The sequence below is a fragment of the Cupressus sempervirens genome, chromosome 3 (genome assembly GCF_028749045.1).
Source record: "Cupressus sempervirens isolate cs-2001-9-10 chromosome 3, ASM2874904v1, whole genome shotgun sequence".
In the NCBI taxonomy this organism is placed as follows: Eukaryota; Viridiplantae; Streptophyta; class Pinopsida; order Cupressales; family Cupressaceae; genus Cupressus; species Cupressus sempervirens.
The window spans coordinates 157,736,848-157,762,894 of record NC_143120.1 but is presented as its reverse complement, the minus strand read 5'-3'; the positions used below and the strand labels follow the sequence as shown (position 1 = coordinate 157,762,894).

Genomic DNA, 26,047 nt, shown 5'->3' with positions numbered 1-26,047 from the left:
TGCATACGCTACCCGTGCTCTAATGTATCCAGTAACTGTCTGAACATTACCTTCCCCTGATCTGGACCGACATTCCTACCTCCGCCTAATCCTGTATTCCTGTCATCTCGATCACCCATATATATTGTCCTGATCAAAGAATATCTCCTCTGTGTCTGTATGGTTGGATTCAATGTTCACCTGCACGGATGTACTAGACTGTTTGCTTTGCAAGTCTGAAATCCTATTTTGTCTTGCTCTGGTATCGCGGAAATTATAAGGCCCCTATCGCATGCTCAAACATAAATACTTAGCCTATGTTTTATTTATTTATTTCTGATTTTAGTGTTTTGACATTTCGTCAAACACTTTTCCCTCTATCTGGCTGTTTAAAATTCCCTATAAGACCTCCACAGGATGGCAGGACTTATAGCGCTCTGATACCACTGTAATGGGCACCCCTGAATGTCCCAAAAAACTAAACCAAATTGCTGAAAGGAATTATGTCAAATAGTTTGCATTCAACCTCTTGTTTCTCCGTTTAATTTTTTAAATCCCTTATAACTCCGGAAATCAAATGTTTATTTGTTTGTTGTGTTTTGTGCATGGAATTGGTATCATACAACATAAACAAGAAAGAAACTACAATAATATTCAAAGTGGAAATGAACTGCTGCCAATAAAATGTTATTTTCAGAATTCATAAAACCAAATACATGGCAGATTTATCAACTCACTAATTACTTCAGCATTATTGACATAATACTCCAGCCCATGCTTTCGAACTTGCTGCTACAGTACTTTGTCCTTCACTCAGTCCGCTACCTTCGTAATATCATCCCCTCAAAGCGGCATAAGCGTCAGACAAGTAGTGAAGAAGATATGAGCAAAATACCAAATCTGCCTGTAGCTGGAAATGCAACTAAACTACCTGATAATGAAGCCGATAACAAAGAATTCCAAAGGCCAAACCCTAAGGGAATGACGTCTAGAATGTTACAAGAGAGGATGAACGTCCTCAAATGCCAAGAATGGAGCTGCAACTCACACACCAATTTCTTCTCATATTCAACCTGGCTAATGAAGCCACAAATGCTTCCTTTTTATTCTATTTCCAAGGGTCCGCTCAACTCATATGGGCAATGTGAGATAAAAGATGTGTAATATATAAAACATATATTAAAATACCTCTTATGTCTCCCTTGGGTACACATCCCCATAAAATAAATATTAAAGTAACACTTTAATACTTTACAATTAAATTAGACGTTACTTTAATAAAACTTCAGGCATTAAAATGTATTAGCAATCGGACTCCGAATAATGCGAGTGATAGCTCATCGGAAAGCTCTCACCGAGGAGTATCAAATCCAATCACCAAAATTGACCTGCACTGTGTCCTGCCGACTTACGAAAAATAGTAAGTATGCCTGAAACTGAATAAATCAACTTCGTTTTGGCCCAAACTGGAAATGACTAGGCCAAAACACTGCAGGATCCCATTAAACCCTTTGTTAGCCCTTGGGACCATGTAGAACAAGGCTAACGCACACACACTTGGTCAACTGCTAAAATGGGGACATTACAAATAGTGCGGGTGTGCAGAACAGCACAAGTGTGCAGAACGACGCGAGTGTGAACTGTACAGGTATACAAAACAGTGCGAGTATTCAGAACAGTGCGGGAGTGCAAAATAATGCGAGAAACAGCGCAAGTACACAACAAAACCCACAATATCTAGTAATGATGGCAGGACCAAAAGAAAAGTTACCTAAATTTGATGGTGATGGTACGACCGATCCCATTTGACATTGCAAAACATTTGAAACGATCTGGAGGGAAAATGGGATAATTGATGCAGACGACTGGATGAGGCAATTTTCGGCCACCCTACGGGACATGGCAATTGACTGTTTTACTAGTACAGATCCGCAGAAGCTAGACAGCTGGAATAACATTAAGAAGGAGTTTCTGGCCGAATTTCAATTGTTGCGTGACGATAATGAAATTGTAGCAGAGATCTTTAATACTAAGCAAGGGAAGAACGAAACTGTCCGCGTCTACGCCAGGAAATTAAAAGATTTGATAAACAAAATGGAAAATAAGCTGGTGGACGGACTTCAAAAAAGATGGTTCGTGGAAGGTTTATGGCCAAACCTGCGGAAGAAAATGAAAATTGTGCCGCCGTCGTCATACACGGAAGCCTATAACAGAGCATTGAACCTCGAAAGTGAGCAAAAGACAAAGAAGAAGAAGAGTAGCTCATCCGATTCAGATGACGATGCATCTTCAGGAGAAGATAGCAGCGATGATGAGGGCAGCAGCAAGAAGGTCCGTGCCCTCCAGAAAGACATGATTCGGATGATGAAGGGGTTCAAGAACATGAACAAGGAGACTAAGGGCAATGAGCTATGGTGCACGGAGTGCAAGAAAGAAGGCCATATGAAGGGATCCTATCCGAAAGATCAATTTTGTGAGATTTACCAGATTCTGGGACACTCGGTAAAGGAATGCTCTTTCAACCGAAAATCAAGAGCACCACAACAAGTGTTCCTCACGCAGGAAGTGTCCACGTCAGGAGGGAGCGGGAACACCAGTACGGAAGGTGCCACATCGGGTGGATACAGAAACAACTGACGCAGTCAAAACAACAACAGCAAAAACAACAACAATAATGGTGGGAGGAGTCGAATCTAGTATGATGCGAATGGCCAGCCAATAGTCCAATGTCGCACATGCAATTTGTGAGGTCACTTTGCTCGAGAGTGCACAACGGCGAACACACCGAAGTTGCTATGTTGATGGTGCGGACCTGGCGATCATGACGATGCTAAGTGCTCGAAGTCTAGAGTAAACTTGATTACTGTCGGGATGGACGAGGAAGAAGTCTTGGCAATCACTCGGAAGCAGGCGAAGCTCTACCCTGATCCGACAGAGGTAAAGAAGAGACTGGAGGAAGCCCGCATAGAGATCCAAAGAGCAACGCAGGTAGAAACGACACACCTAAAGGACACGCCTGGTGCCTCCATATGGAACTGCCCAGAACAAAACATTGTACGGAAAATATTACAAGCCGAGGTACCCGTCAGGATAAATGATCTGTTGCTCACTATGCCTCAACTCCGTACGACACTCACAAATATAGTTCCGATTGCTAAGCAACCAGTAGAGCAAGAAAAGGAGAAACAGGGGGGCGCAAGTGCAGAAGACCCGATGCTGTTAGCTCTTTCATCCGAACGCTATCCAGTGGTTGTCGAAATGGGCATTCTAGGGACTGTGCTAACAGACATGATCGTGGACGGAGGATCTGGTGTCAATGTGCTGCCAGAGGATACCTGGAAAAAGTTGGGGCAGTCGACATTGTGGCCATCTACCTTCCAGTTGTTAACAACTGATCAACATGGAATCAAGCCATTGGGAATACTCACAGCGCAACCAGTGACGATTGGAACACAACCATTCTTGTTGGACTTCGTCGTGATTCCCCTGAGGCGGAGAGGATACAATGCTATTCTGGGTCGAGGGTGGCTGATACAAGCCAAGGCAAAACAGGATTGGAAGAAAAATACTTTATCACTTGAAAGCAAAGGACGGAGGTATGTTATCGATCTACACACTCAGATGGTTGGAGAAGAAGCTCTATCGTCAAATTTCGAAGGAGAACAGGATGAGAGGAGGCAGACTATGGAACCAGATCAGGAGGGAGTCCTACGATTGGAAGGAGATGACGATTTGGATTCAGTAAATGGTCTTTACCATTGGCAGATAGAAGACTATGAATTGTTTCAGAGCTACAACGTACTGACGATAGAGGCACACAGTACTGATGAATTTCCAAAGGAATTCATCAAAATGAAGGAGATGCGCCATTGGATGTGACACCCACACATAAGCTCATTGAAGGGGAACCCATCAAATATGATGAAGCCATGCTGCCAACCATGAATTTAGGAGATGAAGCCAAACCATGAAACATACTGGTGGGAGATAACTGGGACCCAGTACTGAAGGCAGCAACATTCAGGATATTTTTGGATTATAACGATGTGTTTGCGTGGATATACAAGGACCTGAAAGGAGTAACCCCCAGAATTATGTACGCACCGCATCCCGTTGATCGAAGGCGCAGTACCTGTACGGAAGCAGCCCTACAGGATGAACAAGAACTATGCGGCACGGGTTATAGAGGAAATCAACCGAATGTTGGAAGCTGGCATTATCTTCAAAGTGCAAACTAGCGAATGGGTGTCGCCGATAGTGATCTCACTGAAGAAGGATACCATTCAGATCCAGATATGCGTTGATTTCAGATGCCTGAATGCAGTCACCATCAAGGATCCGTTCCCAATCTTGTTCACCGACAACATCCTGGAGGAGGTAGCGGGACACGAGATCTACTCCTTTTATGGATGGTTTTTTCGAATACAATCAAATTTCAATCGTAGAGGAGGATAAGGTAAAGACGACCTTTGTCGTGGAAGATGGTGTGTATGCCTATAATCGAATGTCGTTCGGTCTGTGCAATGCACCTGCGACATTCCAACAAATCATACTGCACATCTTTGATAAGATGTCCGTCGGAAACTTCAAGGCATTTCTAGATGATTGGTCGGTGTACAGTGCGGAGGACAAACATCTGGCAGCATTGGGTGAATGTATGGAGAGATGTCGACACGTGCGCTTGGCCTTGAACTCAAAGAAATGTAGGTTTATGGTTCCCAAGGGAAGGTTGCTCGGACACAGTCTGTAAGGAGGGGTTGAAGACAGATCCGAATAAGGTGAGAGTGATATTGGAGATGCAGCTGTCTACCAATGTAACAGAGGTAAAATCTTTCCTCGGACATATAGGCTATTTCAAACGCTTCATCAAAATCTTTGCCAAGGTAGCATATCCGCTGGACAGGTTAACATGCAAGGGAGAATCATTCCGATGGGAAAAGGATCAAGATGAAGCATTTGAAGGGCTCAAAGTGCGGTTGGCTACGGCATCCATCCTGGCATATCCGGATTGGAGCAAAGAATTTCATGTACATGTCGACTCGTCCAATTATGCAATTGGAGCAATCCTGGCACAAACAGGTACCCATGGGCTGGATCACTCGATCTACTTTGCCAGTCGACTACTATCAAAAGCCGAACAGAATTACAGTACTACTGAACGGGAAGCTTTGGGGATGGTCTACGTAGTAAAGAAATTTCGTCATTACTTGTTGGCGACACTTTTCGTCTTCTATGTCGACCATCAGGCTCTACTGTATATGATCAACAAACTTTGTCATTCAAGGAAGGATTAGTCGATGGTTACTCTTGTTGTAGGAGTTTACCTTTAAGATCATCGTACGGCCACGGAAGAAACACGTAAGCGCGGATCATCTGTCACGTATCAGAACAGAAGAATCGGCAGACGGTGTGAATGATGACTTTCTTGATGCACAGTTGTTTTAGATTGCTGCACTACCAAAGTAGTACACAAGCATCGACGGGACAGTTTCCAAGTAACATGCCACCAAATGAAAGATGGAAGTTGGTGATACGGAGCAGAACAATTCAGCTGATTAATGGACTGTTGTATAAAATGGGACCCGATCAGATCCTGAGGCGTTGTGTACCAGAGGAAGAAATCCCACGGGTACTGAAGGAAGCGCATGGAGGACCGGCAGGAGGACACATGGGGCCGGACACAACTGCATGAAAGATACTTCTGGCTGGACTATGGTGGCCAACGGTACACAACGACGCCAGGGAATGGGTCGTTGCATGCGATACATGTCAGTGAGCCGAGAAACCTTTGAAGAGAGACTTCATGCCCCTGAATCCCTCTCATGCTCAGGAGCTCTTTGAACGGTGGGGTTTGGACTTCATCGAACCTTTGAAGATGAGCAGAACCAGAAGGTGTCGTTACATCGTCGTCACGACGGAGTACTTGACCAAATGGGTGGAGGCGCACGCACTACCAGACAACTCAACGGTAAGCACAACAAAGTTTATTTATGAACAAATTATTACTAGGTACGGGATCCCATTTTAGTTAACGAGTGATAGAGGACATTTTGTAAATCATGTTATCCGCCTACTCACCATGGAGTTCAAAATTTATCATTCGTTATCAAGCTCGTACTACCCAAGAGCAAACAGACAGGCTAAGGCTACCAATAAAGTCTTGGTCTCGATTATATACAAATCCTACGCGGTCAAAGGCAAGGATTGGGAGGAAAAATTGCCCTCCGCCCTTTGGGCTTACCGCATGGCCTATAAAGTCACAACGGGAAACATGCTGTTTCAACCGATGTTCGGACAGGAGGCTATAGTACCAGCGAAATTCATGATACCAAGCCTAAGGATTGCACTGGAAAACAAGTTGGGAGACATGGAAAGCTTAAGGGAGCGGCTGTACAAACTGAATAGGCTGGAGGAGAAGCGATTATTGGCGTAGTGGGCGACTGAGGTAACACAAAACAGGCTGAAGGCATGGGACGATAAGCACTTGAAACTGAACAAGTTTCAACCCGGACAGTGGGTGTTGAAGTACGACGGTCGGAATGAGATCAAACCAGGCAAATTCAAGGTTAAGTGGTTTGGGCCGTATCAGATCTGGAGGTAGGCGACATGGAGTGATCAAGTTATGGATGCTCGATGGACAAGAAGTTCCTGACACTATCAACGGGTGCAGGTGAAAAATTTATCGCACGCCTTCGCCACCCCAAACTGTCAAGAAATAATAGCATTGTATTAAAAAAAATTTTAAAAATAAATAAATAATTTAAAAAAAAAAAAATTTAGAAAGAAGAAAAAAATAAGAAGAAAGACCGTATGGATTTTTAACCCTGCTCATGGTATGGATTCCTCATAGTATAAAGTTGCCAAGAGCATATGGCTTTTCCTATACGAATTTTCCAAACAAGTGTCGAATTTTTGGTGCCATACGGATTTCATCAGGTTTCTGCATCTTATTACCATACGGCGTACGAATTTTGAAGGAAGCTGAAGTGAAGGCAATGTACGGATTTTCTGGAGGTTTTCAGTAGTACGGATTTTATAGGATGCAGTATACGATTTTTTAAGAAACACTGTATGGATTTCTATAACATTGGCAGACATACGGATTTCAATAATTGGTGTACAGATTCACAGTACGGTTGTGTACAGATTTGTTTAGGAGCAATAAGTACGGATTCAAACAAAGTTTCAACAATTGGTAATATCTCAGCGTATGGATTTTTGGCTATGCACTATACGGTTTTGTAAGTCACCATTCGGAGGTTTAAAAGTCTATTTACCATGCGGAGGTTGTAAAGTTTAATTGCCGTACGAATTTTGGAGACCGGAGGTATGGATTTAAAACTTGCTAGCGTACGGATTTTAACTTCAATGGTATAGTTGATCATACAGCTGTATAAGATTCATCTTGGTATCACCATACAGATTTGAGAAGATCGCCTGGAGTGTGTGAATTGTTGTACAGCCTTCCCAGACAACGCATGGTGTACGGATTAAATACAGTAAGGGGCCATACGATTTCCATTAGCACCATCCATTGCTGTACAGATCCGTACGCTTAGAGAAACAAGAATATAACAACTAATCTACAGGAAGATGGGAGTCTGTAGGCAAACGAAAATGGAAGAAGCAACTAGAACAGTCTGAAGTAGGGGAGGGCATGGACATGTTTAGTGCGGGAAATCAGAATGAAGGCACCAGCAGCAAGCAGAAGTGGAAACCCCCGACACTTGTAGTAGCCAAAATCACACCACAAACTATACAGTTCGAGGGGTTGAGTGGAATAGATTGTAGAAGATGGTGGCAAGAAACCCCTGAGATGCATCTAGTAAAAGTCAGCATTAGAAGAGCACAGGTAGAATGGGCTATTCGAATGCCTATTTTTTGCATTCGAGACTATGAGGGGTTCCTGCGCGCCATGATTGAGACCTATGGCAGAGCTTCACGAAGGAGCACATTTGAGTATTTAGATAGGGACTTGGTGGTCTCATTCAAGGCAGCTGATTTCACGTGAGGTTTAGGTAGTCCAGGGCCGTAGGGCAAAAAGGTTCAATCGAAGAAAATTTCTAAGGAGGTAAAGCTATTCTTGATTAGATTGGTATGTGGGGATATGACAGAAGCAGACCAGGAGGCATTGCCTGCAACATTGAAGGGGAGGGGTTTAAAGAAAACAGACATTCAGGAAGGACCATGGTGATGCCTGATGGACTTGGTCAAAAGCAGGCTTACGGGATCATCTAGGGCATCTGATATTTCATTTCCACAGGTGTCTATGATGAATGTTATAATGAACGGAAAAGTGTACGATTGGGCATCCGTGTTGGCTGAGTGTATGCATGAGTTCATGACCCTCTAGCATAAGACATTCTATATGCCTCACTACACCATTGGCCTCTTCCTTGATGCGGCAGCACGGATGATTCCAGCAGATGAGTTGGAGGCAAAACCGGGACCACTTGCTCCTGGAGAATCCCTGATCATGCGGTGGAAGCACTTGGATATAACCATGGGGCAGAAAGGCGCTGCAGGACAGAAGAGGCCTCGGTGGGACACGGGGGTGATACTGACAGCGGCCGTCAGGAGACATCTTCGAAGGAGAATAGTATAGGGGATGAAGAAGGGGAAGAAGATGATGATGAGGAGGTTCAGGTTGTCACGGCTACCCCAGCAGGGAGTCACAGTAGTAGCACCATGGCAGCATGGGGTAAGGCCTTCTCCTGTTCGGCCTGGAGTTGGGTTTGCTGTAGGATTTGCTTAAACGACAACACTTGTCAGCCGAGGGATTTTTTCAGCCCCTAATGAAGCACTTCTAGTAGTAGCACCCGTGGCACCTGCTGTATCTCAGCCAATAGCAGATGTTGCCGTAGCACAGCCAGCAGAAGTTCCCGTAGCGCAACAAGTTGGAGTTTTCGAGGCACAGCCAGCAGTGGAAGTCACCGTAGCACAGCTAGCAGGAGTTCAGGAACCTTTAGTAGAGAACGTACAAAACGAAGGAGAGGAGACGACCATGGAGGTAGCTGATCTTCCAACACCGGAGTTAGTAGGTAGACCAAATACTTTGGGTGTACACTTGGAGGTCGTAGGATCGGATGTAGTGGTGACGATGGATGCAACACTTTTGGCATCACTAGAGCATGATAGAAAGAGTCGCATTCGGGAGGTAAGTACTATTTTGAGCACGCGGTTCCACCGTGCTCTGACTCCTAGGATGGTTTATATATCGACTCCTATGCGAGATGATATTTCCGAGGTAGACACTCAGCCATAGGTAGCATAGCCCGTTTCGGATATTGGACCGTCGCATTGTACAGTTGAGCGTATGGCCGACGTCGTGGAGATGGTTATGTAGGGACATTCATCAGCACGGGAGGCAGGAATGAAGAAGACATTTCTTGCCGACTATGAGGTTGGGAACCTTGAGGGCGCAATCGGTAACTATTGGTACGCAACCATTTTTATTGGATTTCGTAGTCATTCTATTAAAAAGAAAAGGATATGATGCTATTCTGGGACGGACTTGGTTGGTGCAAGCAAAAGCAAAACATGATTGGAAACGAAATACTCTATCAATGGATCATGGAGGCAAAAGATTCACAATTGACTTGCACAAGCAAATGGTCGGCGAGGAGGCAGCATCGTCAGATTCAGAAAGTGACGGTGAAAGTGACGACGAAGGAAAGAGGAGAATGGAACTAGACGAAGGAGGAGTATTGAAACTTGACGGAGGATCGAATGACGATGACCTGGACTCTGTGAATGGCCTTTACCATTGGCAAATAGAAGACTACGAACTCTTTCCGAGTTGTAATATGCTAAGGGTCGACGAAGGTGAGAAAAAGGAGGAAAATGGGTGTGCGGAGGAATACAGAGAAGCAGATGACGCAAAGGAGGTTACGGCTGAAGAAGGGAAGGACATACAATACAGATCCAGAAAAAAGAAAGTTCCCACCATTTGGTACACGTTGAACGAACCGCACAGGAGGAAAAGAACGCATCGCACTATAAAATTACTTGAAGGGTATCGACAGCAAGGAAATAAGCTAGATGCGCGACGACAGCAGGCACAGTGGGCGACGGAGGTAACACAGAACAGACATTAGGCGTGGCATGACAAACTTAGTAGGTTTCAGCCGAGGCAGTTGGTACTCAAGTACGACGATCGGGATGAAATGAAACAGGAAAGGTTTAAGGCAAGATGGGTTGGACCAGATCAGACCTGGGAGGTCGGCGACAATTGGGTGATAAAATTGGAGATATTGGACGAGCAAGAGGTGCCTCCGGTAGTCAACGGATTTAAATTGCAACTATATGATGCCAGGAAGATACTGTCACTGTCACCGTTGCATAATGATCAGATGATTTCCTCGTCGTTGTCGTTGCAGAATGGCGATGCCTGGAGGCAAAATTGAGGCACCTCTATATTTTTATTTTTGAAAAAACAAATTTTAAAAATGAAAAAAAAAAAAAAAAATAAAAAATGAAAAAAAAAAAAATGAAGCAAAGGCCCCACGGACAGTTTGTTTGCGGGTAAATGAAAAGCCCCACGGGTGGCAGTCTGTCCGCGGGTGTGACAGGCAAAGGCCCCGCAGACAGACTAAAAAGCCCCACAGGTAGCCTGTCTGCGGGCTTTAAATCTCTAACTTCTCTGCGGGAGGTCGTCCGGCGATCAACTTCTTTCTCCGGCCTCTCCTGTCCGCGGCAGCTTCTGCGGGATTTTCAAAGCCGCCGCTCGTGTTACAAACTAACTTTGTTGCAAGACTCTTCCGCGGGTTGCAATTGGAGGACGACGTTCCTGCGCATTAAGAAGAGAGTTCTGCGGCAGAAAACAGAACAATCCCGCGCACTTCAGAGTCACCAGCCGCGGAGCTCGTCCTTGTTGTGCACCATCAGATTCAACACCGGCATTGCTACTGCAATTTATGAACTAACGGGCACGGCAATCAACAACAGGAGGGTCTTCATGTTATGAAATTTACCTGCAGCGGGGGGAAATCAAGCTCGGTAGCGGAATGGGGAGTCACGGGTGAGAAATAAAGCTTGCATCTGGTCTAACCAATTGGAAAAGTTTCTGAAGACACGTTACAGCAAAGCCTGCTATAATACTTTTGGGCGACCAATCAGATGGTGGAGAAATAAAGTGATAGAGTCGAGCTTAAAACTTAATTTATGAAGACTACAAAGGCAGTGTCAAGTGTTTGTTGTTAGGGATTGGTAGACATTATTCCATGCAGATCAAGCCAGTAGCCGATATCAGATGAAGTATTTTCTATTACCTCCCTAAGTCGTCCGAACGGAGGCTTGGGGAGAATCGATTCTGTGTGTCGTGACAAGCTGACGAAATAGTAACAGACAAATAGAAGCAGAGAGGAAGTAGTATTTGAAAAAAAAAAACAACGACGACAGATTCAAGTTGTTCAGAATGAGTTACAGATGATGCCAAAGGGGAGGGGACGCATCAGTGGTTGCCAGAAAGTAGAATCGGCAGAAAATGACAGTAATGGTGTGTTTCGTGCAATTTTCAGTGGGTTTCGAAGTGCTAGTTTGGTCTTGGCGGCGAGGGGCGAGGGGCATTGCCCCAGGATCTCGAGTCGTTGCGGATATCAGTCGTGGGAGTCTGACCAATTGAGAAGAGTTGAAGTTGCTGCAGGGATGGACTTTCTGTGTACCAGAGGCACTGGGAGTAGGTGTTGGCCGGGAGGCTGTCTTGATGGATGCGTAGAGAGCTCGGGAGGAGCTAATCATCCAGTTGGAGGCAGTGCAGCGACACTTGGCTCAGGGTACCAAAGAATTGAAAATAGAGAAAGCAGCACAGGTGGCTATCAAGGTCAGCTTCATTGAGGAGGTAGTGTTGTGTTAGCAGAGGCTGCAAGCACGAGATGAATGTGGAAGTGATGTGATAGAAGCGGATTTCTCTTGTTGTAGTCACTTTGTTAATGTATTTTCTTTGTTAAATTGTTTCAGATATTTTGTAATTGTCGTCCGGAGACGACTTTTCTTTTTGGGGGGATGGTGTCAGCCGACTGGATGGTCCCGACGGTGTTTCTGTAGCCGACGGAATGATTGTCGTCGGTGTTTTGTATTTTGTAGCCGACGGGTAATAGTTCGTAGCGGATGTAATGTTTGTGGCCGATGGACTCCTTCGGGAAGGTTCGACGGATAGTATTTATATCCCGTCTGGGATCATTGTAAATGATCTATAATCATCTAGTATTATGAAGCATAATGTAATATCTGGTATATGCAAATATAATCCTGCTATTCTATTCCATTGTCTGTATGTGTTGATGTCTTTACCAATACGGTAAACAACTTGTGCCTGATGGGTTCCTTCGGGAACCTTCTGAAAGGCCCTTCGATGAGTATTTATACCCCCTTCGGGAAGCATTCTAATCATCAGAGATCATCGAGCATAATGTATTGTTTTGGCATATGCGAATAAAGAAGTTATGCTATTTCCATCTGTTGTTAGTGTGCATCAATCAATTAATCTATGCAGTAAACAAGGGGTTTGGGTTTGTTTGTACAAAAACATGTAAAAATTATCACACACGCGCGCGCACACACACACACTTATGAAGCCTAGAGGCATGATTTAAAATTAGAATGTCATGTAGTATCATAAAATCATATGACTTAAATAACAAAAACACCATATAAAACTTCTAATCATAGCATCATGAATCATGATTGTACTATCATATATTTCAAGTTCAACATCAAATATTTAAAACATTACAATTAAATCATAACAAGTTCAATTATCATTGTTTCAAGTTCAACTAATGGATTAAAAATTGCAATATTGTCATGTTAAAGTTACATTTTCAAATTTTTGCTTATGGAAAGTTGGTAGTAAGTTGAGCAGTTGGAAATGCTTGCGATTGTATAAATATGTATTTCAAACTTGAATGCATAGGTTGGAGAAGGAAGAAATAGCTGGTTAGGCCTCTTATCAGTAAGTTTTTCACACATTGCAGTCTGATTTCTTGCTTTTGTACAGACTTTACCTTCATGTAATGTTTTGGATGTATTTGAGGATGTTGGAAGAGTGAGTTAATTTTCCATTGCATTTGGTTTCATTTGATTCAAAATAACATACATGCACACCACAAATGAGAATTAGAAGCCAACATAAGCCTTTCTCTCACACTTTTGAGGGTTAAGGATGTGAAAACTTTATAAAATTTGCAAGCAAAGTCACTTTTTGGCCGTTCACAGGGACCAGTTTTTCCAAGATCGACCTTGGTTTGATCAGGGCTAGACTAGTTCTCCTAGGTCCATCTATCATGGCAACAAATTTGAACTTGGGTCCAAGAATTTGAACCCTGACCGAACTAGGTAGCGAATTGTACCCAAACCAAGTAACAGGTTGTATCTAGGCATGGTTGAGATGGGGTATGGTCGTACCAAGGCAACTAACCTTAAAACCTTGTAAAACAAAGTATCTAGTGCTCTTATTTATCAAAATATGTTTTCATTAATCTAATTTTGTAAAATTAATTGTCTAGAAAAGTAATTTATAGTTGTGTAATACTAGTGTAATACCACATGACATCTCATTCATAGTTCTAGGTTGCATATATAGATATATATAGTATTATAAAACCTAAATGAATCCAAACCCCATTTCAAAAATAGTTTGTATTGGCAAACTGGTTCTTCAAAGCTTAGCTTGAACCCAAACCCAAATCTAAACCAACAACTTAGTTCTACAATACAAATGGTAAAATAAAAAACAACAAAAGAACTTGTGAGAGAATCTTGATTGCAAGAGTTTGGAGGTATATAAAATCCTATGGAGGTACCACCACGTAGTAGCATTCATTTTGGATTGGACAACACGGGTAGTATTATTTCTTCTTGAAATAAACAAGCCAAATTCTTTGTTTACATTTTCCTGCACTTTTGGATCTATGAAGAGTACTAAATGCTCACTTGTAGTAGTAGCATCAAAATCTGTATATGGTGGTAATCTCCCAAAGAAAATATTTTGTTGCTATAGTACCTCAAAGATAGTGCATATGCAAGGAGGTACAATGGTGTGCTCATCTTGTTCCAACGATGAAGAATGATTGATTCCACCCTTTTGGAAAAAGTGTCTTTGGGTTCATTATGTTTTCTTCTATTATGACTTATTTTCTCTATCATCATGTCCATGCCATCATAGACATATGGTGCATCTATATTAACAAACCAGAGCATAGTCATGATAGGCTCGGTGAAATTCAATGTAAGATCATTATCATCATCCCACCAATCATCATCCAAGATCAATGACTTGACCTTTTCAGCCCTCTCTGAATTTGACCATTTCCAAACACCCCATTGGTTGCTAAATCATTTGACTCAATGCCTCTCAAACCTTCAAAATTTGTCTCTTAACAATTGTATGGGATGCAAATCAGGTCTCAGCAACCAAGGATAGTGTTAATGACACATTATAAATATGTAATTAATATATTAAAAATCTATTTATTAAAAAATACTGAGTTGCTGGTTTGGATTCCGGTTTGGATGCAGGCTCAACTTTCTCTCACTTTTTTTTTAGGGCTGGGTTCGGGTTAGTTTTGGGTTCATCCGTACAACAATTATTTTTTATATATATACGTAGAAGTATTCTATGATCTAATGTTGTACCTCTCTTGTTTACTGAATGATATGATTTCCAATTCCCTCCCCTTTTTTCATTTGACGGTTCAATTGATTTTTTATACTTTGCAATTGAAGGGCTATGTTTAAGAGGCATGTCTTATTATCATTTCTCTTAGTGCTAATTGCACCAAATGGTCATTTTTAATCAGTGTATATAATTGATATGAAACCAAAGATATACTAATTATCATGCCTTTATAAATCAATTAGTTTTACTCCTACATTGGTTACTGGCTTAGTATATCACTGTAACTTGTCCAAAAACTGTCTGAAATGCAAACAAAAATCTGTCTACTGTCCGAAATGCAAACAAAAAGTTGTCCTCAAAACAAAAACTGTGTGAAGCCGTTGTCCTCGAAACCAAATGCAAACAAAAGGAAACCCACATTTTTGGTATTGTGATTGTTGCATGTTTTGGTTAACACAAAAAGACAAACAAACAAACAAATGTTAATACTTTTTAAAAGTGAAGTCACTTTTTCAACGCGTGACCAAAATTTACCGGCTAGTCAGTTGAAAGTTCATCTGAGCTTGCACAGGCAGAAATAAATTCTCTCAAAACAAAGTCGACCAGGGTCCTGCTTATCGTTTGCAGCGAAACAAATACTGACTTTGGGCCTGGACAGACGAATATGGTAACTCAGAAGATTTTTTATAAATTCATATGCATATTGAATGTCTCATAAATAGAATTAGATAAATGAATTAAATTTACCTTCAACAATTCCAATCTCAAGAAAATTTTAAAAATAAAAGGAAGCTAACAACTTCATGCAGTCTTTCACTAAATAAATATCAATGGAAGTAGTGATTTATCAGCATTATATTTATTGATTATTTATAAGAACTGCCTCAAACTGGTTTCTCCAATATGCTGTATAAGTTTCCTTCTTTAGCTCCTGTTTTCTTCTGAATTTCTAAGCAATAACATTGCTAGGATTGAATTGTTTTATTGCAGGAAGAAGTAACAAATTCAAGTGGTCAAATTGATCCTCCAGGGCTGCATATGATCTATCTGCCTTATTCAGATGATATTCGACGTATTGAGAAGGCAGGGATTGATATCATGACTTATTTAGAAATTTTAATGCAACTTATGTGATTATATAAGTACTAACCTGTGATTCTTTTACATGTCTTATCTGGTTCTTTTCATTTATTTTTCGACGGTTTGTTGTAGTCTTCACCTAGATTGTCTATCTTGGAAACATGCAGCTTCACATGTCTACAGATGGTCCTGTACCTCGAGCATCTAAAGAGGAAATAGACAAGGCCACTGCTATGATTAAAAAATTGGAACTGAGGGAGTTCTCTGTTTACCAAATTTCAAACCCAGGTATGCTGTAAGTAAATATTGATGTATTTTCTCATGATTTTTGAAATTGACATTTAGACTTTAGAGTGGAAAAACTTCTAAAAATTGCTGAATTAAATATGCTTATAAAAATATCATTGGTCACAGAACCCAGGTTAATTATCTATTTCCTTTTATTCTTTCTATCTTGTTCTGCATTTTAATTGTCATTATAATTTGGAAAAATTGTCTTACATGCCTTAGGCATTCTAGTTGTTTTGAGGATTACTCTATTTTAGCACAAAATTGGGCTAAAGAATATCAAAACCATTAGGAAAGAGATGCATAAGCAGACATGATATTTGTACAATGCATTAGCAAGCTTCTGGTAGAAATCTGCAGGTTCTCTGTATCAACATTTTGGATCACATTCCACGATCCTTAATCATGTTTAGGAGAGTATCACTGAGGATCACGGAGTGTGATCTAAAATCTTCGGATGAAATGCTTTCCCAGTTTTCTACCAGAAGCTTCTCAATGCACATGGGAGAATAGTATGCATGCTGACATAGACATTAAAATATTATATTCCTTCTTTCTGACAGCCATCAGCAGATAAGGATACAAGGTCATTAGTTCAATCTTTTCAATCTTAGTATGTTTCAATTCAGGATATTGGAACATGTTAAGATTAGGACTGAACTGTTGCGCTTCACCCTTGTTAACATTTCAATGTACATGAACAAAGTGGAAACAAATTAATTTCTAATCACATTTGCATCAGTTAGAGAGTTTTTTGTGTAGTGGAAGACCACCAGTAAGTAACCAAACATGTTCCAGTAACTGTACATTCCTCTTACACTTGATCACCCAATTACTAATTTTAAAGGAGCTCCAAAGATGATAACACATACCAATAACCGATCAATTTTCAGTTTTTTTGTTTGGTAATTGGCCCAATAATGCACCATTACTGGGAAATTTTTGCACAACCAATGGGATGTGTCCACAAGCACTGGCATTTTTGATTGAATGACTATTGATGCATCTTTGAGTAGGCATCAGACGACACTTTGAAATGACCAATTTTTGACCCTTCGACGCTTGATTGAAAGATCCCAAAAGGATCCTTTCACTGAACTTCTGTAAATTTTAATTAAAATAATAGATTTTCTTGTGCTTTCCTTGTGGTCTTAGAGAATTAGACAGAAGTTGCAGAAAGATTGTTTCTTCTTTTTTGTATTTTTTAGATATAAGTAAAACAATAATAAAAAACAAAAGCAAATAATATAATATTCAGTCAACCGGAATAGCTACAAATCGTACTAGGCAAGATATGTAATTAGTATGCCAGCAAAGGTGTTTACAAACAAAGAATGATGATGCCAGCTGCAAGAATGGACTGGCCACGCACCAAAAGGGCAGAGATGGCTGACGTAATCCAACCAACAAACCACATGCCAGCTGAAAGGCAGCCATACAACTGCTATAGTCACGCCAAGGCAGCAAGAAGATCCGAACGTGCCAAACAAGACCCCCAGCATGCAATGCACAAGTACTATCAACGCTGAACTTAACAATCTTTGTCAACTGCTAAGACAATATTGTAGAATGTTGTTGAAACCACCTATTGGGGTTTGCGTACCAATAGCCAGGGTCTAGGGTTTGTGTCCCAAATCTCTAGAATCGCTTCTAAGAGAAAAATCGCAAATACCAAGAGTGAAGATGTAAAAGGTAATGAAAGAATGAGCCAACATCTCCTTTTATCTCCCTCTCAAAGCCAATCGAACCCTAAAGGGAGAATATGCCTTTACCTTTATTATAAAATGACATCTTCTCAATTAAAAGGTCTTTATGTATAGAAAAAACACCCCTTTCCTCAAATAACATAACTCTAGTTGCCCAAAGGTCTCCGGATGATGAAAATAAGTTATAATAATTCAAGACCTTTTCAACAAGCTATAACACATAGGCTTGCCTCATCAGATGAAGCCAAAACCCCCTTATTACTCCAATTAGTTATATAAATAGCTTTATTTTAATTTATTTAAATGCAAACTTAGGAAATATTAAAAAATAATTTCCTTTTATTCAATTGGAAAGCCAAATTCAACTGGAAAGTCAAACCAACCAAATAATCAGTGAACGGGTCTTGTCACTTGCTTGTGACTGATGTTAGGCAATGTGGGCCAACTGGCAGTCCCATCCCTAAAAGCTAGAGATGCTCCTAGAATCTAGGGAATATACCCTATCACCCTGAAACTGAAACCATGTACTAGTCCTGAGGAGCCTCAAATTTGATCATTGCCACAAACTCCTAAATTTTAGGAACATCCCTAAAATTAAGGAATTGCCTGACTGACTCTCAAACCGACTATAGAACAAACTTTGGTCACTAAGTATCCAATATGAGTCTCTATCCACCACTGCTAGCCTATGAGACTCCAATAATAGGCCAACTCTCATGACTCTGCTAGTCATACTAGAGAGGGGACATGACATTGACAATCTCTACAAGAAATTTCGTTAAGACCTAGAAGGAAAGAAATATTCTTTAAGGTGCCAACTCACATACAAACACAACAAAAATTAAATGGTCAAAATGTGACATATAGAATAAGCTCTACAGGTATGTGAAGATCGGGTGTGTGGGTAATGGTTCTCTTCCACTAATTATTCATTTTAGAAATAAGTTCACCCTGTTTGTGTTGTTTTTTCTCAACTTGGGAGACTTGAGTTAGTGAAAAATGTTAGATTGAGTGAAACATAGCCTAGTTTAGTTTAGTGCAGTTGAAAAAAGATCATCATTAAATATTATTGATCTGACTTCTAGAGGGAAGTTCTTTCTATGATATGATTTGATCATAATGCTAGGCCATGGTAAAAGAATTTCTCAAAGATCACCAAAAGTCAGCGTATTAGCCAGCTTGTTTTGTGAGATTTGGCAAGACTTTCCTCTACTTTGCAAAGACAAGATGTAACCATGATACATTGATATATGTGAGTTCTTTCCATTTTCTTTCTATCATGGAGAGTTGAATTACAGTGTGCCTTACCATGTCACTCTAAGCTGAGTGGTGATTGATGACCTGAGATTATTTTAATTTATTTGAATTTCTATTCTAATGTTTTTGTCAATTGTAGTGCTTTTCTTTTACCCCCAAGATTTGAAAATTTTCTGTCAGTTTGTCTATTTTGTATCCACTAACTTAATGTAGGAAAACACATGCACATATATTTTTCATCAGCATTTTGGATCATACTCCATGATCCATCATCAGGACCTATGGTGCTAGAGAAGATAAATATGATCATTTCCACAGTTCATATATCTCTTCTCTAGCTCTTTGCATCTTGACAATGGATCACGGAGTATGATTTGAAATGTTGATGAAAACTTTCTCTCGAGTCAAGAGCCAGAAGCTTTAAAAAAATTAAATATTGTAGACTGGAAATCTCATGTTCCTAAACACATCTATATAGAAGGAAACAACAAGGTGTTTGATCTTTTCCAAATTGCTTCTTTATTGTGCTTTGTGATTCTTTTTCTCCATTGTCTTAGTTTTTTGGATGCTAATATACCTGTCATGCTTGCAGCTTTGCAAAGACATTATGCCATATTGCAAGCATTGGCCCTTGATGAGAACGAAGATTTGCCAGAGACAAAAGATGAGACCATGCCAGATGAAGAAAGCATGCAAAGGTAATATCTTATTCGATTAGGAAGACATTTCAGTAATCAACTGAGGTGATCCTAGCTCTCATAGGCAAACTGTTTGATATCATAAAAAATGTGCTCTAATGTCTAATTGCTCATTACATGTTGCTAAATTTTCAGACCAGGAATTACGAATGCTGTACAGGAATTTAAAGATGTTGTATATGGATCAGACTACTGCTTTGAAGTAAACACTAAAACTAAGGGGGATGAAGCTTCTAAAAAGAGAAAAGCATTAACTGAAGTAGCAGAAAAGGAAGCAGGGAACTATGACTGGAGACAACTTGCAGAAACTCAGAAGGTCATTCCTCTTGAAATAATGTTCTTTATCCTTTCATTGTGGCAATATGTTATTAAATGAAGTTAATGAAGGGCTTGATATTAACCTTTCTCATTTATTTGCAGCTTAAAAATCTGACTGTGGTTGAACTAAAGTACTATCTAACTGCTCACAATTTGCCACTTACTGGGAAAAAGGAAGTCTTGATCAACAGAATACTGACCCACTTGGGACTGTGAAGACTTATAATTCCTTGCCATCTACTTTGTAAGATTTTTGAATAGATACAAAAACAAAAAGTGTCTCTGTTTAGCTCAACAAACAACCAGGTCAGGCAAATCTACTATTATGTTCCAGATTTGAATGGTATATTTACGTCCTGAATTTTAACAGCATTGTGTAGTATCATAAATTTTAACATTTTTGTGATGCCTACTTCGAATGGTATCCTGACCCTTCACTGCAAATATAATATATGCTTATCGCCGCATATGTTTTTGAAGTGTGTGCATAATATTCCAAGGAAGAATTTGAATGTACCTGTGATGTGGGATGTATTGTTTTTTCTTTTATTTGTTAGTATTTTATTGTGAAATGAATTTAATATGAAAGAAACTTAGTTACTTAAAAAGTAGCAACACATATATTTAATCATTATGCTCCTTGTCCTCTTTAACTAAATTATAAATCTACTGCTTGACTTATGCTATCTAGTTGTAACTATAGAAATTAATAGACAGATTATTTCCATTACTCTTTTATTTCTAGACACACTGATAAACTCTTATGATATCCTGGACTAACTTTGAGGATTGTCCAGATATGAAAACAAATGTGAATCTTCACATAGGTGTTTAATCAATGATAAAGGAGTATCAAGCATGCCATAATTAATCTTTCTCCGATTTGCTTCTACTATTTTTCCTAGCTATATATCTAAGCATGATATCCTTGATCTTGTGACAGCTTGTATGATCCTTTTGGTTCTTTTGCAGCTATCTGCAATGAATATATGTTCTATGCAGCAAAATAATTTATAGATCTCATGTTAAAAATATCTGATAATTTTTTGATCAGATGTTTTATTGTGGTGTACGTCAAAGCAATTTATGCATTTATAAATACCATGGCTAAATCGTGATGGCTTTGGAAAAATTGTTATCAGTTCTGTGATATTCTCAGACTAGGAGATATTAATTTTATCATGGTGCACATTGATGTAGGAGCTCAATGGTCAAATTGATGCCTTATAAAGGCTTTTGTTATGGATTCTTGTTTTTATGTTGTGTGAAGATGGAACAATGTCCTAAGGACCATTCGTAGTCACTTCAAATAGAAAAGCCAATTTATGCCATTTGAGTCATACATTTATAAGGTCCTGATTGGTCAAGGTGGGTCAAACCACTCAAAATGTGTCCGAGATTAGTCTATTATGGCCTATTGTTACCTGTATTAGGGTTTGGCAACAAGTTTTGAGTAGTGGACAAGGGTAGAAAGCGTTCAAAATTGCAAAAGTTGAATTGACATCTTTTGCAATTTTTTAATGCAAAAATGCAAAAATAATGAAACTAATGGTCACAAGGTCTTGAATTTTAGTCATAACTGTCAAAATAATTTGTTAACGGCTTATAAAGCCAGGGGTGGTCAAATCCCAAGGGGAGAAATCAGTTTTGTAAGTTTTGGATGGAGAGAATTAATAAGAAATGCTGATTGTCATACATTTTTCTCTGATTTTCTCCATGTTATAGACAAACATTGTTGTGTATGGGCACGCAAGTTATTTGGCTAGATAAAGGAAGGAATTAGTTTTCATTTTCTTTTGGCTTCACTGATTTTCAGTAGTTTTGAGGGAGTTATACCATTTTTTGTGAAGGCAGGTCTAGTTTTCTGGGTTTTCTTTCTGCAAGTCATGTTCTTTCATTTGGTACGAATTGTACAGACCATATATTGAGATGAAACCAATTGAAGTGTTTAGGCATGTGAATGTACTTTCATTTCCTTTTTGTTTCATCATTTTTCTTGGAGTATTAAGAAAGTAATAATATTTTCTTTGAAAATAGTCCAAAACCCTCATGTAGGGTAAACAGCGAATTAGAAAATTGCATATATTTGATTTTATCCATTGGAAAACACTATAAATAGTTGAAATGTTTCCTTTCATTTGGGGGCTTTTTGGGTCACTTTTAGTGCTCTGATCCAGAGTGTCCAAGGACATCAAACTGAAATGATTCGAAAAGTTAAAGAATGTCATATTTTTTTTCAGGTTTTTCTAGGTCCTAGTAAATGGCATTTTCAGAGGTCTTCTAGTCAAAATTTGAAGTTGAGACTTTCGTCTGTCCTTATAATCGAGCAGCCAAAGGCTCGCTGTTTTAGGGACTGAAACTAAATTTTTAGTTTTTCTAGACGGTTTTGAATTTTGAGCACCAGGTAAGTTATGACCCCAACAAGTTGGGGTAAATAAATACCTAGTGTTTAAAAGTTTTTAGATAGGTTTTGGTATTTTAGTCATAGTTGAAAAAATCGACACTATATTGCCAGTAGTGTGATATTTCAACTAAATTTGTTTAATTTGATTTTAGGTTTTATCATTTTGACTACGTTATAACATTGTTTCCTAAGACCCGCCGCAGTGCCGCACAAAGGGAAAATAGCAGGTCGCTGGAAAAATTTATCGTAGGTTGTAGAATTTATTTGTGAACAGGCAGGATTGATCACAGGTTGCAGGTCGATGGGTCCACTTTTTCTACATATTCCTGTTTCATTATTCTGTTAACAGGAAAGTAATCTGATAGTCCTCTCAGCTATGTTACTGATGTCGATAGATTAACAGGTCCAGTGTTCCAGTATGGGTTGTAGCATTACCTTCCTCTGTTCCACATCTGAAGTAATCACAAATTACAATAAAAATATTGTCCAAGAAGCCCAAACATATCAAATCCTTGTGATATCATAAACTTATGAATCATATACAAAGTGGATAATCCCATGTATTCCAATATTAATTGTTTCAGTTATTTCAGAATTATAGTTCAACCACTTTTTATATTCAAGCATTGAAATGATCATTACTTGAATGCCATTTACAGGCCCTTCATAGAAAGTTAAAAACCATTGCAAAAATCAACCATTGGCTGTCTCAAGGTGAGCCAAAAGACTGCCAAGTATTGATAGTCAATAATATAGCTTGAAAATATAGTGATAGATCAAACACATGGATAACTTTTTTATATTCATTAGAAAAGAGCCTCAAAGCCAAACCATGCAAACAAATCATTGAAACACATGTTAAAACACAATAAAAACTTAACGGAGACAAATAAATTAAAAGTGATATTAATAAAGACACTAAGAAATAGACTATTTCGATCTCTAACATGACACTATAAGAATCTAATCCTAATCCTCTCCCAATAGACTATAAGAACCTAACCTAATTCTCAGAGGCATGGCCTTTCATTGTAGAGAAATGAATATAGAAACCTTGTGAATTACTAAAAAATATCATGTATAAATAACACCAATGGCCCAATCTTGCAACTTTACTACCCTTCCTTTTAAGAAACTATCAAAATGTGTAAATATGTTAAATTCTATACTGTTAAATATGTGTGTGTGTGTGTGTTACAATTAAATTATAAGCAATATATCTGTAGATTCAATAAATTAATACTAATGGGTGTGTGTGTATTGGTATGTGTTACAATTAAATTATAAGCAATATACTTGTAGATTCAATAAATTAATAATAATGGGTATTAAATTTATATTTGTTAAATTTTTGGTTTATACGGTCACAGACTCACTTGTGGTAATAATTATCATCAATTTAACAATAATATTGATATAATTTTTTGTTTAACATCAATAAATATAGATTCAATTCTTTAATTTTTATAGGTTTACAATTGTACTAAATTCTTATTAGATGCTTTCTAATTATAATTGGTTGTTTTTTGCTAGGTTTCTTGAAGTTTGCCTATTTCATTACAAGATAGTTGATGACAGAGATGACCCATTATGGAAATATGGGATCACAAGAGTAGGCAAAGAACAAGTCAAATGTATCTTTTGCCATAGGCATACGACTTCACATGTAAGTTGGTTGAAATGCCAGCTTGCAAATATTCCATGCAATGATATTACACCACGTGATAAATGTCTGGAAGAGGCTACAAGAGAGGCTTTGACAAGTCTTCAAAACTATGCATAAAATAAAGCAACAAAAAAGAAGACAATTGAGGCCATGACAACCCCAATGAGGACTCTTAGTTCTACAAGATCACAAATAGGTGGATAGGCTTCTTTTTTTTGTTGGGCCTCAGATGTGAGGATTAGGAAGTGGGGATGGGTCTTTATTAGACTTTTGGGTTCCATGTAACACTCTTGGTGCTCAACCTGTCTTGCTAGGCACTACATGGAACAAAGAGATGTGTGGGAACACAAAGGTGACAATCACAAGATTTTGGATCTGCAATGATATTCCCTTCAATGCCTTATGTTGTCTATATTGGGATCAAGTGGTAACTTCAATTTCTTTATATGGTAAGGAGTTCTACAAGCCCCCAAATCCTTATGAGGTGAGTGGGTCGTTGTTAGACAGTGAGGTAAGGAACATTCATAAAAAAAGTTTGGGAGCACTATTATATCTGATGGGTGGACTGATGGTAGGAATAAAACAATCATCAAATTTTTAATTGCTTTAGGTGGACAATTGGTATTTCTAAAATCAGTGGATGCCTTTGATCTAGTAAAAAAATGCACAAAATTTGTGCAACATGTTGGATGAGGTGGTAATGGAAGTGGGTTCGGCTAATGTCTTCCAGATTGTGACTAATAATGTAGGTGTGTATGTGGCAGCCATTTGACTTCTGATGGAGAGGCATTCTACATTATTTTGGAGCCCTTATGTTGCTCGAGGACCTAGGGAAACTAAGTTGGGCGGAGAAGGTGGTTAAAGATGGATGTAATATTGCAAAGAACATCTATAATCATAAATAGGTCTTGAGTCTTATGAGAGGGCACACTAGTGGGAAGGATATTGTACGAGCAAGGGTCACACTTTACTACTAATTTTCTGAACTTGCAAAGCATATCAAGGACAGCGTTAGACATGAGGTGCATGTTTCTAGATAAGAAATGGTTAGTCCTAATGCCAAGAAGCCTGAAGTAATGAAGCTTGTGAAGATTATGTTTGATGCTAGCTTTGAAAAGCTAATGGATGAGATCCTCAAAGTAAGTTTTCAAGTCTTTGTTGACGATTTGGTATTTTAATTTTGAAATATTTGAATTTGCTGATTTTGTATAATTTTTAATGTCTAGGTGTTAGAAATGTTGGCGAAGGTTCTACGAATGGTGGATGGGGATAAAAACCCCATGGGGTTTCTATATGGGGCCATGGATAGGGCCAAAGAGATCATTCAACACTTGTATAGGTCAAATGAGACAAGATATATACCCATATGGAACATAATTCATCGTAGGTGGAACCACCAACACCACCAACTTATTCATGTAGCTGCCTACTACCTAAATCCCAACTTCTATTTCTGGAACACTTATAGAGCAGATGGAGAGGTTCAAATTGGATTGGACAAATGTATTTGAAGATTGGTTATTGATTTGGACCTCTGAGACCTCATACTTGATTAATTGCTGAGATACAAGAGGGAAGATGGGCCATTGTTTTCTTCTCCTAATTGTAAGCGTACGAGATACACTTTGCAACCAAGTGAAAAAGGAACACTTGTTTAGTTTTATCATACACTTTATTTTGCTCATGGATTTTTTTGGAAGCTTTACCACATCATACATGGTTTTTTTCCAATCCTTGTAGATCTGTGGAGGAAAGATTATGGTGCCACAACACCTAATCTTCAAAAGCTTGCCATCTAAATTTTAGTGCAGCCTCGTGGTTTTGGTTACAAGAGAAATTGGAGTACTTTTCAGAACATTCACAAAGAAATGCAATAGGTTGACTCAAAAGCACTTGAATTGCTTGGTTTATTTAAGGTACAACCTTCGCTTGCACGAGAAGAAAGTGGAAATGCAAGTTTCATATGAAGCACGTGACTTGGATGACATTGACCCATATTCGACATATTGGATTGCTCCTCTTGATGGTGCCGTT

General features: G+C 39.3%; 2 protein-coding genes across 5 annotated transcripts in view; both read left to right on the top strand.

The window, feature by feature from the left end:
* KU70 (ATP-dependent DNA helicase 2 subunit Ku70-like protein) overlaps nucleotides 1-20,422 on the top strand; it is a 291,039-nt gene extending 270,617 nt beyond the window's left edge. For all 4 annotated transcript variants that reach the window (XM_089818793.1, XM_089818794.1, XM_089818791.1 and 1 more), the window contains 5 exons: nucleotides 15,587-15,679; nucleotides 15,844-15,964; nucleotides 19,520-19,625; nucleotides 19,761-19,941; nucleotides 20,046-20,422. In XM_089818793.1, coding sequence (XP_089674919.1) covers nucleotides 15,587-15,679; nucleotides 15,844-15,964; nucleotides 19,520-19,625; nucleotides 19,761-19,941; nucleotides 20,046-20,159 — 615 coding nt within the window. In that variant the 3' untranslated portion in view covers nucleotides 20,160-20,422. The remainder of the gene's footprint in view (nucleotides 1-15,586; nucleotides 15,680-15,843; nucleotides 15,965-19,519; nucleotides 19,626-19,760; nucleotides 19,942-20,045) is intronic.
* Nucleotides 20,423-23,906: 3,484 nt separating this feature from the next.
* Nucleotides 23,907-25,730, top strand: LOC149565243 (uncharacterized). Its single transcript, XM_089817070.1, has 2 exons — nucleotides 23,907-25,152; nucleotides 25,240-25,730. The coding sequence occupies exons 1-2, from the start codon at nucleotides 25,057-25,059 to the stop codon at nucleotides 25,522-25,524; spliced, it is 381 nt and encodes a 126-aa protein (XP_089673196.1). The 5' UTR covers nucleotides 23,907-25,056; the 3' UTR covers nucleotides 25,525-25,730.
* The last annotated feature ends 317 nt before the right edge of the window (nucleotides 25,731-26,047 follow it).